The sequence below is a fragment of the Phoca vitulina genome, unplaced genomic scaffold (genome assembly GCF_004348235.1).
Source record: "Phoca vitulina isolate PV1807 unplaced genomic scaffold, GSC_HSeal_1.0 scaffold10, whole genome shotgun sequence".
NCBI classification, from domain to species: Eukaryota; Metazoa; Chordata; class Mammalia; order Carnivora; family Phocidae; genus Phoca; species Phoca vitulina.
In genome coordinates, this window is record NW_022589713.1 from 16,422,105 (window position 1) to 16,439,592 (window position 17,488).

Below are 17,488 nucleotides of genomic sequence, written 5' to 3' on the forward strand. Positions count from 1 at the left end.
TTGTTAACAATTTTATTCTACCTATCATGTACTGGGTAAATTTTGGTAACTAAGGTAAACACACAGTATTGAGTTTATTTGCTGCCACAAAATAAACACTACTGAACTAAGCTCAAATAGATGATGTACCAGTGACCTGATAAGGCAGATACAAGTTACATACCTAAGTGTGAACATGTAAAACGTAATTTCAATAGTTTTGACTTTTCAAATCCAATGTGCAATATAATGAAGTATGGTAAAATGTAAAAACAAAATATTTTTCAAATCACCAAGAAATGTCAAACAAACACTGACTCACCTCTTAAAATCAGTAGAACACTGCTTTAAATTTCAGTTATGTTTAGGTTATATAAAAATCACAGATTGCCATTAAGTGGATGTACTTACTGTGTGTGTCAGTACTTGGAAAATTAAAAAAACACGCAAAAAGAATTGGCTTTTAACACTATCACATTTCAAAGACAAATAATCCGAAACAGAATACCTATAATACTTTCAGAAAACAAATCCACTGAATAAATATAGAAAAATATTCCAAATACACAAGATTTGGAAATAATATTCCATTTTATATTACCCAACTAACTGTTCCTCTCCATTAGGGATTATCATTTCTGATGAATATAATTCAGAGTAACGCTACTAATAAGTTTGTAAAAAGCCTTTTTAAATGTGGCAGAATATAAACAAACAAAACACATGGGTATCATTAAAGTAAACAGACTTAAAAAAAAAAATTCACGAATACTGTGCTCTCACTTTAAGCAATGGAGAGGTCCAGGAGACACTACTCGGTTGACGCTGGCTCCAGCCATGGTGTTCAACTGAACTTCAGAGATATAAAGTGTCACAGAAGAGGACTGCAGCCGCGTTTTTACAACTTCCAGTGGACATGTCAGAATAGCTCCTACTGTACCACCACATCTACAAAAAAATGAAAAGAACAAATCCATTTACTCCGTAAATTAGTACACACATTTAGACTGTAAAATGAGTGGGCAACTGGGGCTTCACCAAGGTACTAAAGTGTTCAGATTTTTCATTTTAAAAGACTAAACAATTTTAATGTTTCATTTATTTGACTGCATACAAACACCTTTAGTAGCTAAAAAGAACTGAGCTTAATATTTACCTAGCAAGCATAATTAAAGAAGACTCCAAATGGCAGGTATTGTTACTAAAATCTACTGGGAAGTCACATCATAGTTTTAAATAGTATCCTAAGGGTTTATTTGGTGCTCCTCGCCCAGATATTATTTGTGGTTGTTGACACCTAGGATCCGATATGAGGTATATCCTATCTCTCAAATTCCTCTATCTTTCAAAACTCAAGATATGTCTTCAGAGCAATAAAATTAATCACTGACAGATAATCATGTTTCCTATTTTAAATATTCAAATACTCAGAACTGTTTTACCTACAAAAAAAAAAAAAAGACATTTGTATCTCAACGTCAGTATTATTAGGCCCTCATATAGGAATCTGTACAAGGTAGGTAGGCTTAGCTAGAAGAATCCAATTTAAATAGAAAAACTGATCACCAAAACAAAATAAAAGCTCTTAACAAATGACATCATTTAAACTTTTTCAAGGAATATAAGATAGGCTGGAGTAATTATTCTTTTTAAATGCAAGAATGGGAAATAATTTTCTCTTAAAGCACTAACAGCTACCAAGTGAAACCTTGTGAAACCTTGACAACCGCTTTTTAACCAGAGGAAAATCACTCAGGAGAGTTCTCACCATACAGTCAAAGAGAAAAGCAGACTAAATCAGAAGTAACCTGGACCTCCATGGCATTAAAGGAAGAAAAAGAAAAGCAGCCCCCCACAGAAATATACTAAACAATTCTACCTCCAGAATTAAAAAAAAAAGTGTGCGTGCGCATCTATGTGTGTGTGTACATATGTATGTATATCACATAATAAAAAAAGCAGGCATGGCATCAGTATTACTCCCAATAAAATTTAAGACAAATCATTAAATAAGGTAGAGTATTTCATACTGATCTAACAGTACCTGCCATCAAGAAAATAAAACTGAAACAGATTTTATGCAACAAAAGTGAAAAATACAATAATAGAGAACACCCATATGTAAAATAAAACTTGACTCTTACCTCATACTGTATTTAAAATTTAACTCAGAATGAATCATAGACCTAGATATAAAACATGAAACTGTAAAACTTCTAGAAGAAAACATGTGGAGAAAAATCACCGACTTTGGGCTAGATAACAACAAAAAAATCATGAATCGTAAAAGAAAAAAAAAATGATAAACTGGACTTTACCAAAATTAAAAACTGTCACTTTGAAACTGTTAAGAAAATGAAGACAAGCCTACAGTCTGAGAGAAAATATTTGTAAAACACACATCTGATAAAGTGCTTATATTCAGAAACACCAACTCAATGATAAAAACAACCCAAAAGAAAGACTGGAACAAACACTTCACCAGATATATGGATGCAAATAAACACTGAAAGATTTTTTCAAAATCATTTATCAGGGAAATGCAAATTAAAACCACAACGAGCTATGATGACAATACATCTATTAATGGCTAAAACGAAAAAGAATGAAAAAGCCAAGTGCTGATAAAGACCAACTGGAAATCTCATACATTGTTGATGGGAATGCAAAATGGTAGTCATTTTAGAAAATGGTTTTAAAAAAACACAAAAAACCCCAGAAAAAGCAGCTTGTTGGTTTCTTACAAAGTCCCACTCTTAGGTATCGACTCAGGAGAAATCCAGATACATGTCTGCACAAAAACCTGTCCATGAATATTTACCGCAGCTCTACTCTTAATAGCCCAAAACTGGAAACCTAAATGTCTTATCAACTGAAGGGATAAACAAGTTACGGTATATCATTATAATAGATTATCACATTCTGAAAAAAAAAAAAAAAAAAAAAAAGGCGCAACAATCTGGATGAATCTCAAAAGCATTATGCTAACTGAAAAAAGTAAGGGACAAAAGGCTTTTAGTTTCAGGACATTTTTATTTTAATGACTTTTTGGAAAAGGCAAAACTAGAACAGAAATGAGATCAGTGATTGCCAAGAGGTAGTGAAGTACGTAGGAACTGACTACAAAGGGCATGAAGAAATTCTTAGGATAAAAGAAATGTTCTGTATCTTGATTATAAGAGTAGTTACAGTACCTTATACATTTACGAAAACTTACTGAACTATACACTTAACAAATTTTATTTGGTGAATTTTATTGTATACCCTGATAAATCTGATGAAGAAACCGAGTATGTGAAAACTAGTAAGAAATGTTAAGTATATGAACTACCTGGAATTGAATACAATTACATTATGTTAAAATTTTAATCATAATAAACTAAATTTTCCTAAAAACTCCACTTAAAGAGTTTTAAATAGGAAATTTAAAAAAAATTAAACCCCCAAAAGGAAAGATCAAAACCGTAATTATACTGTCAGAAATCAATACATCAATTAGATAAATAGTAGGGCTATAAAAGATTTGAAACAAAATTAACTAGATCGAGGGAGACTCCATACTCAGTAAATAAGGAACAGGTTTAATTTTTAAACAGCTACAGAAAAGGCTTAAAACCTCATTACAGTTGACTCCCAAACATGGGGGTTAGGGGAACCAACCTCCCCTACCCCATGTAGTTAAAAGTCCACATGTAACTTTTGACTCCCCCAAAACTTAACTTCTAATAGTCTACTGTTGACTGGAAGCCTTACCAATAACATAAACATGTAACATATATTTTGTATATGTATTATATATTGTATTCTTACTATAAAGCTAAAGAAAATGTTATGAAAATCATATAAGGAAACTATTTACAGTACTGTATTTATTTAAAAAATCTGCATATAAGTGGACCCTATCAGTTCAAATCCATGTTGCTCAAGGGTCAACTTTATATAAAAGACCACAAGGAAAAGCTTTAACAGAAGCCACAAGTTTGTTTCTGTCAATTGTTGAGGGCTAAGTGGCAAGAAATGTGAATCACAGTACACGATGTAGCATATGCTGCAGAACTCAAGACAGCCTGTGCAGTAAAACACACTGTATTCACACTACAATACTGATTTACACTCAATAAATCATACCTGTTTTAATTTGAATTTACCTGGCTTTTTTTTTAGCTGTTTAGTATATTTACTTTATTATTACATTTATTGGAGATAAAAACCAAATAGGCCCCAAATTTATAATAACAGTGCGTATGTATTTTGGTTTTATATTCTATAAAACATAAAAAATGTTTTCTTGGTTTTCACAATGAACATGAATTACTTCTATAATTAAGAAATAAAAACAGGGGTGCCCAGGGGCATCTGGGTAGCTCAGTCAGTTAAGCATCCGACTCTTGGTCTCAGGGTTGTGAGTTCAAGCCCCACACTGGGCTCCATGATGGTCAGGAAGCCTACCTAAAAACAAAACAGGGGTGCCTGGGTAGCTCAGTTGTTAAGTGTCTGCCTTCAGCTCAGGTCAGGATCCCAGGGTTCTGGGATCAAGCCCCACATCAGGCTCTCTGCTCAGCGGGAAGCCTGCTTCTCCCTCTCCCACTCCCCCTGCTTGGGTTCTCTCTCTTGCTGTCTCTCTGTCAAATAAATAAATAAAATCTTTAAAAACAAAACAAAACAAAACCCAAGACTTAGTCAATGGGGCGTGCGACTCTTGATCTCAGGGTTGTGGGTTCAAGTCCCATGCTGGATGTGGAGATTACTTAAAAATAAAATCTTAGGGCGCCTGGGTGGCTCAGTTGGTTAGGTGACTGCCTTCGGCTCAGGTCATGATCCTGGAGTCCCGGGATCGAGTACCGCGTCAGGCTCCCTGCTTGGCAGGGAGTCTGCTTTTCCCTCTGACCCTCCCCGCTCTTGTGCTCTCTCTCTCTCAAATAAATAAAATCTTAAAAAACACTTAAATAAACAAATTAATTAAAAAAAAAAAAAAAAGAAAAAGCAAAGTTAGCACATAGGCCAAAACTCCTACCCTGTCATTCCTCGCTGCAAGAAAATAAACCTACTACATAAAGAAAACAATCTACTGGGGAAAACAGCCTTGTTGTAAAGTGATATATGATATGACCCATGTAAAGTATTTCATGACATGGCACATAGAAAATGCTCAGTAAATATTAGCTACTGAAGTTATCAGCATCTATTACAGATAGCAGTAATGGAAATCCAACATAACTATTACATATACTTTATGGCCAGACCACAGACAAGATATATACTATGATTCCTTAAAAAAACAATTCAAGTAATGAGGATCTAAGTTATACAGAGCTGGGGGATGGTTTAAGTGGGTGTACACACAAGCACTTAGGCTGTCCTGAAGCAGTTTTATGTTATGAAATTCAATAGGTATGTAAGCATAAGGGTGACACTCCAGAATCTCTCATGCTGTTTTTACCTTAAAGTCATTTAAAATTATTATGCATGCTGAAATCATTAGAATTGATGCAGAGAACAAAACTACTGGAGTCAAACATTTAAAATCTCACCTTATGAAAACAGGATTAACTTCAGATTATTTCCTCTCCATGTCAAAAATCTCATTGTTTAAAGAAATATGCCACAAGGACAGAGAGAACCAGGGGAGAAATGAACAAGACCCAAGATTTCAAGCAAAGAAGCATATAGGAAGGGGTAACTGACTTATTAGTAAAGAGGCAAAAAGAATTGTAGAAGGAAATACCGAAGAAAAGCCCTGCAGAATCTCAGAGGCCTAAAGATTAGTGCACAAAGTATTCAAGATGGAGGTGAGGCAAAGAACTGAAAACAGGCCTGGCTGATAGGCTATATAGCAAAGGTGGGATACCCAGGTGGATCTACCCCAACACCCACACACTGGGTAAAACTATATTCCCAGGCAGAAGCTTAATTCTCTAAAGAACATGAGAATTCAAGAATCTCTGAGGTCAGGTTTCACAGGTAGAATCAATAGATACCAAAAAAAAACCAAAACCAACACCTACACCAAGGTGAGCTACTACAATCTTTTAAAATACTGGGAACAGGGGTGCCTGGGTGGCTCAGTCACTGGGCGTCTGCCTTCGCCTCAGGTCATGGTCCCAAGGTCCTGCGGTCGAGCCCCATGTTGGGCTCCCTGCTCAGCGGGAAGCCTGCTTCTCCTTCTCCCACTCCCCCTGCTTGTGTTCCCTCTCTCGCTGTGTCTCTGTCAAATAAATAAATAAAATCTTTAAAATAAAATAAAATAAAATACTGGGAACAAAGATCCCATCAAGTTCCACAGAAAGGATAAAAGGTTATATACATAGGAAATGTCAGAGTAACGTCAGAATTTCCAACTGCAGATATACTGATTCTAGAATTCTATACCAGACCTGTCAAGCAGAAAAAATAAATACACTGCAGACAAAGAAATACTTAAGAAATTTCCTACCTTACACCTTTTATAGCTACTAAAGAATGTGTTCTACAAGTTTAGGGATTAACCTAAAAAAGAGGAGGGAATACTCCAAGTAATTATGCTGTACACCTAAAACTAATACAATGTTATAGGTCAATTATATCTCAATAAAGTGGGGGGAATTTAGAAACAGAATGAGTAACCTAGGAGAGGGAGAAAGGAATCCCAAGATGATAGTGAAATGTCAGGCTTAGAAAATAACCAGTCCAGAAAAGATTCGGTAATACAAAGTTCAGACCGATGAAGATCTCCAGGAAAAAAAGGCTGACAGATGAATATACTTGAGGATATGAAACTAAATATTCAAGAACTCACATAACTAAACAAACATTTTTAAATGTGTAGCAATTATTAACTCCAAGGGGGGGAAATGAAGATACTCAAGAAAGAAAAGCTCACAAACTGAGCCCTCCTATCACTGATATTTATATTGTCACAGTAAGGTAGGCATTTACTATTCATTTAACCAAAAAATTGTGATGTAACTAACTACATATTGAGAGGACAGAAAAAAAGGGGAAATAGGAAATAGTATAACTAAATCCTCATCTACTAGAAGAGAAAGTATGAAGAAAATTCTACATAGCTGAGACTAGGAAGGAGATGTGGGGGGAGGGGAGTTGGGAAATGCTGTTTAATAAAAATCTTAAAGCAGCTTTTTAAAAACACCATACGCATACATTATTTTTAAAGTAATTTTAATCAAAATTTTATCAGTTTTTTTTTTTTTTAAATAGCAGTGGTTTTTAACTGGAGAATGTGGCTGATGCTTTTGGGACCCACTCACTGGACCCCATGAAAAAATGATGTGCATGGTATGCAAGTGTCTTTGACTTAGTACTCCAAAATAAACCCACAATCTTAACCACTGCTCATCATTTCCATCCTGGTCTAAGCCACTGACCTCTGCTGTAACTCTACTTAGAATTTAATACATGAACCATGCTCCTGTCTCAGGATCTCTATTCTTGCTGTTGCATCTGTAATATTCTTGCCTTGAATAGAAGAATGGGTTACCACCTTACCTCTTTATCTTTGCTCAGTTGTCACCTCTCAGTTATGTCCTCTCTGATCACCATATATAGAATCCTTCACACTGACTCTTTATCCACCTTTCTTGAACTACTCTTCTCTACAGCCCATACTGCCACTTAAAATACTAAATATTTTATTTACTTTGTCTTCTGTGTTCCCTGATGCTACAATGTAAGCATCAGGAAATCAGCAATTTATATCCACTTACTATAACCCCAACATCTCTGTTAATGCCTGGGACATAGCAAGCACTCATGCTGAATCAGTGAGTGAACACTGTAGCATTTGGTAACTCAGGATTTAGGAGGTAGGAAACAGGGACGCATGGGTGGCTCAGTTGGTTAAGCGACTGCCTTTGGCTCATGTCATGATCCTCCTGGAGTCCCGCACCGGCTCCCTGCTCAGCAGGAAGTCTGCTTCTCCCTCTGACCCTCCCCACTCTCGTGATCTCACTCTCAAATAAAGTCTTTTAAAAAAAAAAAAAAGAGAAAAAGAAAAGGAGGTAGGAAACCGTGTATTTGGCCCAACTTCCTTATTCCGCAGATGAGGAAACAAAAATCCTGCAAGGGAAAATTAGTCGCTCCAAGTTGAGTCAACTAAAGAACAACCCAAATATGCTGATTTTAAGTCCAGCTCTTTCCCTTTCAAATCTCTGACTTCAATTCCACAAGAAATATTTTACATCAAGAAATAGGGGTGCCTGGGTGGCTCAGTCGGTTAAGTGGCTGCCTTCGGCTAAGGTCATGATCTTAGGGTCCTGGGATCAAGTCTTGCATCAGAATCCCTGCTCCGTGGGGAGCCTGCTTCTCCCTCTCCCTCTGCTTGTGCTCTGTCAAATAAAATCTTAAAAAAAAAAAAAAAAAAAAAAGAAACAGTATATCCACATGCCCAAACATTTCACAGAATACTTACTATTTTTAAAAGGTTGGTCACAAATCAACCAAACTGATTTCATAATCCACTAATAGGCTGCTATACAATTTGAAGCATGCTGTTTTATACTAAATTAGATGCAATTTAACCAAGGATATAAAAGGAAAAATTTATTCTTCTGTATTTTTTTTTTTTTTTTTTGAGAGCGGGGCGGGGGGGGGGGGGAACGGGACAGAGAGGGAGAGAAGAGAATCCTAAACAGGCTCCAGGTCCAGCGCTGAGCCTGACACCGGCTTTATCTCACAACCCTGAGATCATAAGCTGAGTGTCAAATCAAGAGTCGGACGCTTAACCAACTGAGCCACCCAGGCACCCCTCTTCTGTATTGTTATTACACATCTTAAGTAGCTTCTGAGTAGAGATATCTTCTATGCACTGTCAATTTAGTGCAAGATTAAAGCAGCATGCTACTTAATAGCTGGAGGCTAGGGACAATGCATTCTCAGCTTCACAATTAAAGGGATGTGAGTACAACTAAAATATATTAAATATATATGTGTCTCATTTATTAATCTATAAGATTTTGGACAGCACAATTATTTTATTAAGCAAGTCATAAAACAATGGAAAAGACTAGAAATTATTTCTTAAACATTCTATATAAAAACCGTAACATTTAAAATTATTTGTTTTATTCTACTCTCCCACAAAGAAAGTTTCTTTTTTTTTTTTAAAATCTGCTTATAGATGTTTTTTTTTTTTTAAAGATTTTTATTTTTTTATTTGACAGAGAGAGAGAGAGAGTACAAGTAGGCAGAGAGGCAGGCAGAGGGAGACGGAGAAGCAGGCTCCCTACTGAGCAGGGAGCCCGATGCGGGACTTGATCCCAGGACCCTAGGATCATGACCTGAGCCGAAGGCAGCCGCTTAACCGACTGAGCCACCCAGGCGCCCCAAGAAAGTTTCTTAACAATGAATACTGATTTAATTATTTTTTACTATTTATAATAAGCAAACTCCTCATGGACACTGAGTTGAACAGCCAATATAATGCTTTAAAAAACTAGCAAGATAGGGCGCCTGCGTGGCTCAGTCAGTTGTGTTTGCCTTCAGCTCAGGTCATGATCCCGCGGTCCTGGGATCCAGTAGAACGGCTCCCTGCTCAGGGGAGAATCTGCTTCTACTTCTCCCTCTGCCCTCCTCCACTTGTGCTCGCTCTCTCTTAATTAAAAAAATCTTAAAAAACAAAACTAGCAAGATAGAAATGTAGAATGTAGTGGGGCTAGGAAGAATCCAGGATCAAGAAGGCCATGCGGAAGATCCTGCCATTTACAATAACACAAATGAACATGGAAGACATTACGCTAAGTGAAATAAGCCAGACACAGAAAGGAAAAAACTGCACGATCTCACTTACATATAAAATCTAAAGTCAAATAAGATAGAAGCATAAAGGGTAGTCATCAGGTGCAAGAAGGTGTGGGAAATGGGAAGGTACTAGTCAACAGCACAAATCTGCAGTTATATAGGATGAGTAAGTCTAAAGTTCTAATGTATAGCATAATGACTAAAATTAATACTACTCTGGGCGCCTGGGTGGCTCAGTTGGTTAAGCGACTGCCTTCGGCTCAGGTCATGATCCTGGAGTCCCTGGATCGAGTCCCGCATCGGGCTCCCTGCTCAGCAGGGAGTCTGCTTCTCCCTCTGACCCTCCCCCGTCTCATGTGCTCTCTCTCATTCTCTCTCTCTCTCAAATAAATAAATAAAATCTTAAAAAAAAAAAATAAATAAATAAAATAAAATAAAATAAAATTAATACTACTGTATTGAATACTGGAAATTTGCTAAGAGTAGATTTCAGGTGCTCTCACATACAAAAAATGGTAATTACATCAGATGTTATGTCATAATCATTTCACTATGTATACTTATTATCAAATCATCATGTTGTACACCTTAAATATATACAATTAACAGAAGACCACGTGAAGAAGCTCCTATGATTACCTTAGTATGAGGTACTGAAGGCTAACAAGGGTGACAAAGGCATATAGAGACTTTCTGACATCCAATTATCCTCAAGTCTCTCTGGTTTCTACATTCTAAACTTCCTCTCACATTTTCCCTCAATATCCCCACTCCAAGTGCCTTAAGCAAGCCTTCACTTTCTTTTTTGCCTTCTAACTGCTCCTGAGTCCCTCTGATCCACTGATGTGGTCAATGAGTTAAGATCAGTTTTAAGTTATCACCAATGTAACTTGCTACTAACAATAAAGTACTAAGTTGGAGCTTTATTGTTAAAAGAAAAACTTAAAACTCAAAGTTGCTGGCTCATTTGCTTTTAAGTGCTTCGATTAGCAAAGAATTCCAAGGAAAGAATAGTCAAGTTTGATAGCTGAAGAGCATACAAGTTCGTTATTCTATAACATCAAAAACCTAGAAAGGACAGTTTCTAAGGTTTACTCCTCCTATTTGAGACAATCTCTCCCTCAAATAAAAAAGAAAAAAGCAACCTGCCTCTTGGTAGAAAACTGACACAATAACTATATAATATACAGTTCTATTAAAGAATTTGATATACATATAGTGTCATTAAAAATACAGCTTAAATTAAATCTTACCTACATCCTTTTGGCAGGTTGTTACGAGTTGCCTCCATAACTCAACTGATCTAACCAATGGCCTTACAAACTCTGAATATTAACTCTGGCAAAAAATATAATGGGACCAAAGGGTGTCTTAAAGAAAGTGTAAGTTATGCATGTGAGTATGTCAACCACACCCAAGGTCAGCACCGGTCTGTTGCAAATGTTCCTGATTTAATAATATAGCTACTAGGCTATTAGAAATCTCCCTGAGATCCTGATAAACACATACTTGAATACAATTATAATCATCAGGGAAACAATCCAAAGGCCCCATTCTCAGGCAAGTTTTGCCTAAGATTAAATGCCACTGCAAAAGGTTTAGTTCTATTAAAATATATTGAGTTTTTATAACTTAATCTAAATGGTACCTGTGTGTGAAGCAGCCCAGTTACAACAGCTAATAAAAAGATCTCCTTTTCTGTAACTACTTGTTATTGTTAAAGTAAAAAATAACTTTCCTAACTACTAATTAACATAATTCTATTAGGATAAAAAATAATGAAATCTAGTTTTCTATGAAGAATGTACCAGAATTGATTGCCTAAATAAGCCACTTTCATATATAAAAGAATTCAACATCTTCAATTAAGAACAATGTAAATTGACCTGTACCTCTGAAACAAATAATACATGTTTAAAAAAAAAAAAAAAGATAGTAGGAACGGAAAAATGAAGGGGGGGAAATCAGAGGGGGAGACGAACCATGAGAGACTATGGACTCTGAGAAACAAATTGAGGGTTCTAGAAAGGAGGGGGGTGGGGGGATGGGTTAGCCTGGTGATGGGTATTAAAAGAGGGCATGTACTGAATGGAGCACTGGGTGTTATACGCAAACGATGAATCATGGAACACTACATCAAATAAATAGGAAAAAAACCAAAACAAACAAAAAGTCATTAATGACATTTTTGTACTTCAAGAATGACCATTTTTCTTTGTGAATTTAGCTTTTCAGTACTCTAGTCTCAGATCTCTAGGAACAATTTGTGAAAATAATAAACTGCCCCACATCTTTAAAAAAAAAAAAAAAAGAACAATGTAACTGACACAACAATGGGCATTTCCACAAAGTTTACCATACAGACCTCTAGGATATTCTACAAAATTGGCTTTATATAATATAGAGCTGGAAAGATCTGTAGAGATTATTTGCATTTCCACAAATGCTTATAATAAATAATACATAATATATAAATAATAAATAATAAAATTGGCTTTATATAATATAGAGCTGGAAGGATCTGTAGAGATTATTTACCTCTCATTTTACACGTATAGAAACCTGTTTGACCTTGGGTAAATCAATACACCTCAGTATTTTTCCATATTTTTAAGGGGCTGAACCAGATGATTTTTACCATCCTTCCTAGTCCTAAAATTTCTCTAAAAATTATAAACCAGAAAAAAAAAAAGATAAACCAGGTTCTATTGCAACAAGTTATGCAACCACATGTAAATATAAAATCAAGAGATACAAAGGACGGAATTTATAAGGCTGATCACCTATGTCCTGTCAGGCCTTACATCCCAGTACCTCATTTAATACTCTAAATAACCTGCAAATGCTAGGTTCTTTGGGGTAGGGGAGGATCCTAAATCTATTGGTGTTTAGATGCTGCAAAAACTCCATTTCTGCTTTTAAAGAAAAAGCTAACCAGGAGGTCCTTTTACATGTATTAATAACAAAAAAGTGACAGATAATCTTAATCCAAACTGGGAATTTAGTGCAATCTAACTACCGTGCCCTACAAGTTTTAACAAAACTTGATATATGAATTTTGAATGCAGAGTAATAGAAATGTTAGGACCTGGGAAGGGCCTTAGAGATCGTATAGTACACCTTCCTCATTTTACAAATGAAGCAATTAAAATAAAAGGTTTTGTCCATTTTTCACTCAAATTAAAATAGCAGCCAGAAGTAGATGTGCAGTCTCCTAACTTTCAGGTATTACCCTGTCATGGAATTACATGAGGAAGCCTCATAATTTGCCTAACATGACATCTTTACAAGAACATCTACATGGCTAATGGTTTTTTTAAAAAAATGATTTAATTTGCCGAGATTATTGGTTTAACATATCAGAAATATGGATTACTGGCAAAAGTATCAGAAATATGGAAAGTAAACTTCGTCTAAACTTGGTCTCACGGATTAAAAGAAAAATATTTTTTTATTCCAGAACAGTGGCTGGCCCACGACTGGTGTACAATAAAAGTTTGTTGAGTGAATGTGCCAATCCAAGGAAAGTATTACCATCATTGGCAATAAAATCTTAAAGTGGCTGACTGAAAAACAAACTCTACGCTTTAAGGGGATGCGACTTTATATGGTCATATAGACCATATAGAGCCTTAGCATAACTCACCGCAGCCATTTTTTGATGACTATGATCCTACAGATAAATAAACTTAAAAATGCTAGGATTCCCCAATAATTTGGAAGGAACAAACCTAAAAAAGAGACTCAACTGGCTCAACAAAATATCTGTAGCATTTAGGTTGGCAATCACGGAGGCTTTAGGCTTAGTCCTAATCTTGTATACACAGTAACTATCGCCAAAGCATTTGACCTCTCCCACCCCCGACTTTCTCCTTTAAAGCAGACAAAAAGCAGCGGGTGCACAGGAGGGTTGGTTTTCATGAAAAGAATCTGACCCCAAAGGCAATACTGCTTGGCACCGCATCTTGCAACCTGGAGAAGCTCGGGCAGAAAACCAAGAGCGAGAAACCTACAGCTCCAGCCGGCGAGTGAACACCAAAGCCTCCCCCGGGTGCGGGAAGCCCCCCCGCCCCCCTGCCAGGGCCCAGCCGGGCAGCGCGGGCCGGGAAATCAGCTACCCGAGGTCCGAGGTGGGGCGTGAGCGACGTGAGGACGCCTCTCAGCCCGCGCGGCAAGGGGGGGGAGGGAGGAGGTGGCCCCGGCGCCCATTTTGTCCTCGGCCTCCGCACCTCCGTCCTGTCCCCCAGGCCTAGAAACCTCCGCGAGGCCTGCAGCCACGCTCCTTTCCGCGGCCCGCATCCCGGACACGCGCTAGGCCGCGGCGCGGGGCCCCGGCCCGCTTCGTTCCCCCCCCCCGGCCCCGCCCGCCGTTCATCAGGCTCTCGGATACCGCCCCAGCCTCGCCGCGGCTCCGCGGGCCCAAAGCCTTACGTCCCGCCCCGGCTTCATCCCTCATCCCTCCCCGCCGGGCCTCAGCCTCCTCAGCAACCCCCGGCTCAAGCCCCCTTACGCCTCTCGGCCCGGCGGGCTGGAGCCCCCTCACCCCTCTCTCGCCCGCGTGTCAGGCCACGGCCTTCAGCCCAGCACCCTCAGCCCCAGCCCGCACGCCCTGTCTGGACCGTACCCCCCGGCAAACAGATGCACCAGCGTGTCCCTCTGGGTCATTCTCTCTCCCGCATGTCCTCCGGGCGCTGAGGCGGGACGCGGATCCGGCCACCCGCGGCGGCCGGCAGCTTCGGTCCCGGTCTAGAGCCACACGGCGCCCCAGGGACGGCGGGGGACCGGCTAGGGAGAAGCGGCTGCAGAAAGCAACCGGCGCAGCCCTCCCCGCGGTTCTACAGCCGCGCCGCCTCCCGCTCCAGCTGAACGCTCTCTACCAGAGCCGGAGAGCGGCGCGGCGCCGTCGGCGGAGGGGCGAGGCTGCGTGCGGGGGCTCGGATATTCCGGTGACCCCCGACATAAACAGAAGCTTCCATTGGTCCGCGCTGCGTGACGTCATGCGGCCGGCACGCCGCTTTCACGTGATCGCCAAGGGTGGTTTTTTTGGTTGTTGTTGTTTTTTTTTTTTCAATGAAAGGGGCCGTGAGGCGGGGCGGAGCGCGTGTCCTGAGGGTAGTAGGTCACCGTGCTCTTGCGCCTAATCCGGGGCGGGGAGGCTGCACCGGTGCCACCTGGGCCCGGGCCCGGCAGGCTGATGGGAGTCCCCCGCTCCAGCCCGGACCACAGGAGAAACTGCCTGGACTCCCAGTTCGCCAGCGTGCCCGGTCTCTGACTTTCTTTTTTTAAGACTATTTTTTCTTAAAAGGCAGTTCTGGGTTCACAACAAAATTGAGAGGGACGTACAGAGATTTTGCATTCACCCCCCCGTTTGATTCACTTTTTGAAAATTGGATTTATGGCATTTCCGCTTCCTAGTATCTACCCCAGGCAGTGCATGGGAAAGGCTTTTACAAGGGTACAATGTTTACAAACAATGCTTGTAATAGAAAACTGGGATCAGTAGGGAGGGGAAAAATAAATCATGGACCATTGCTACTCGGCAATGTGCAATTGTGACAAGGAGTAAGATAGATCCATATGGAAAAAAGAAACTCAGGCGTAGTAACAGGCAAATAGAATTTAAAAACTAAGGTTTATTTTAGAAAGAATAAAGAGAACTAACATTTACTAATTCTTCTAACCAGCAAATGTTTTATATATATACTACATAAGTCAAAGACTCAGGGAAGGAAAATGTTCTATTTCTCCAGAACACAGTGACTAAAATATTTTTAGTTTTATTAATTAGTAATTATTTCTAAGGTGCACAAAGGTACAGAAAATAATATAACACATAATCTGTGTTCATCACATAATCTGTACCCACCCTGAACAAATTTTAATATTTTCCACCTCTTTGTTGGGTAACTTCCATTCCACCTGCAAGGCCCTCACCACCCTTTCCCACCTATGTGGGATTATCCAGGGCCACCTTACTTTCCTTCCAGGGCCACTTTCTTCATGGAGTACTCCTTGATTGCCTCAGCTCTCTATGCTCTTCACCTACTCCTAAATTCCTACCAAATGTACAGACTGCATGCCACTGGCAAATATCATAGTTAATATTCATCTGTAAAATGGGCATAAGAGTGCCCCACTTCCTAAGGTAGTTGTGAGGACTAAATGCATTAAAATATGTAAAGCATCAACAGCAGTGCTGTGTAAGTAGTATCTATAAAAATTAGTAGTATTATTTTACTGTCTTATATTCTTAACAGAAATAGCAGGGGGCACCTGGCTGGCTGAGTAGGTAGAGCATTCGACTCTTGGTTTCTGGGTGGTGAGTTCAAGCTCCATGTTGGACGTAGATATTACTTAAAAAAAAAAAAACACCTAAACAGAAAATGGCAGCTGATATTTCTTGAACACTTACTAATATGCCAAGCTCTGATCTAAGCACTTTACATCATTCTTTTATTAAATTCTCGCAACTACCCTGTGGTAAGCACTATTATTGCCCCAATTTTCCATGAAGAGCCTGAGGTGTAGAATAATTAAGTAACTTGCCCAAGACTAACCAGTTCATTCAGAAGGAGCTTGGATTTGAATCCAGCAGAGTCTGTCTGATTCCAGAGCTTCGGTTGGTGAGGTAATAATAGCTGCCCATTAGAGGAGGGAAATTTTGAAAACAAAAAAACAAAAAAACAAAAAAACCCCAGAAAAGTAAAAAATAAAAATTGTTACCCAGCCATACTACCCCAAAACCATTGCATTAGCATTTGGGGACCACTTCTTTTTTATAGCAGGTTTTTGGGGGTATCATTTACATGCCATAAACCACATAAAGTGCATAATTTAGTGGTTTTTAGTATATTCTCATAGTTGTACAACCATCACGACTATCTAATTCTAGAGCATTTTCTGCACTGAAAAAGAAACCCTACATTTACTAGCAGTCACTTCCATTCTCCTCTCCCCCTGTCTTCTGGCAACCACTAATCTACTTTCTATCTTTCTAGATTTGCTTAATCTGGACTTTTCATATAAAAAGAATCATACAATATGTGGCCTTTTGTGTCTGGTTTCTTTTACTAAGCATAATGTTTCCAAGGTTCATCCATGTTGTAGCACGGATCAGTGTTTCATTCCCTTTTACAACTGAACAATAATATTCCATTGTACGAATATACCCCATTTTGTTGATTTCTTCTCAACTGATGGCTCTTTGGACTACTTCTGTTTTTTTGGCTATCATGTATAACGCTGCCACGAACATTTTTTCTTAATATTTTATTTATTTATTTGACAGAGACACAGCGAGAGAGGGAACACAAGCAGGGGGAGTGGTAAAGGGAGAAGCAGGCTTCCCGCAGAGCCGGGAGCCCAATGCAGGGCTAAGGCAGACGCTTAACGACTGAGCCACCCAGGTGCCCCTGCCATGAACATTTGTGTACAAAGTTTAGCATGGACATACGTTTTTAGTTCTCTTGGTAAGGTACTTGAGAGTGGAATTGCTGGATCTTAGGATAACTCTATGTTTAACCCTTTGAATACTTGACAGACTGTTTTCCAAAGTGACTGCACCATTTTAGATGTATTTCTTTTAGGACAATAGCTCTAGCTCCCTGTTTTTGACATAGCGAATGTCACAGTAATTACATTTAATGAAGCTTTTAAAACTGGCAAGGAGGGAGCCAGGGTTCTTATGTATAACAGTTATTTCCTTTATGAGCAATAATAGTTCATTTGTGACCCTTTCCTTTTGAACTTCCTTCAGATGCCATCGTGGAAGAAG

The 17,488-nt window shown here is 38.9% G+C and overlaps 1 protein-coding gene across 1 annotated transcript in view; it reads right to left on the reverse strand.

Annotated features, from left to right (window-relative positions):
- SLC25A36 (solute carrier family 25 member 36) overlaps nt 1-14,659 on the reverse strand; it is a 38,885-nt gene extending 24,226 nt beyond the window's left edge. Inside the window, exons 1-2 of the mRNA XM_032408590.1 lie at nt 14,339-14,659; nt 763-927 (exon numbers count right to left, since the gene is read on the reverse strand). Of these exons, the coding sequence (XP_032264481.1) occupies nt 763-927; nt 14,339-14,379 (206 nt within the window). The 5' untranslated portion in view covers nt 14,380-14,659. The remainder of the gene's footprint in view (nt 1-762; nt 928-14,338) is intronic.
- Between the last annotated feature and the right edge of the window lie 2,829 nt (nt 14,660-17,488).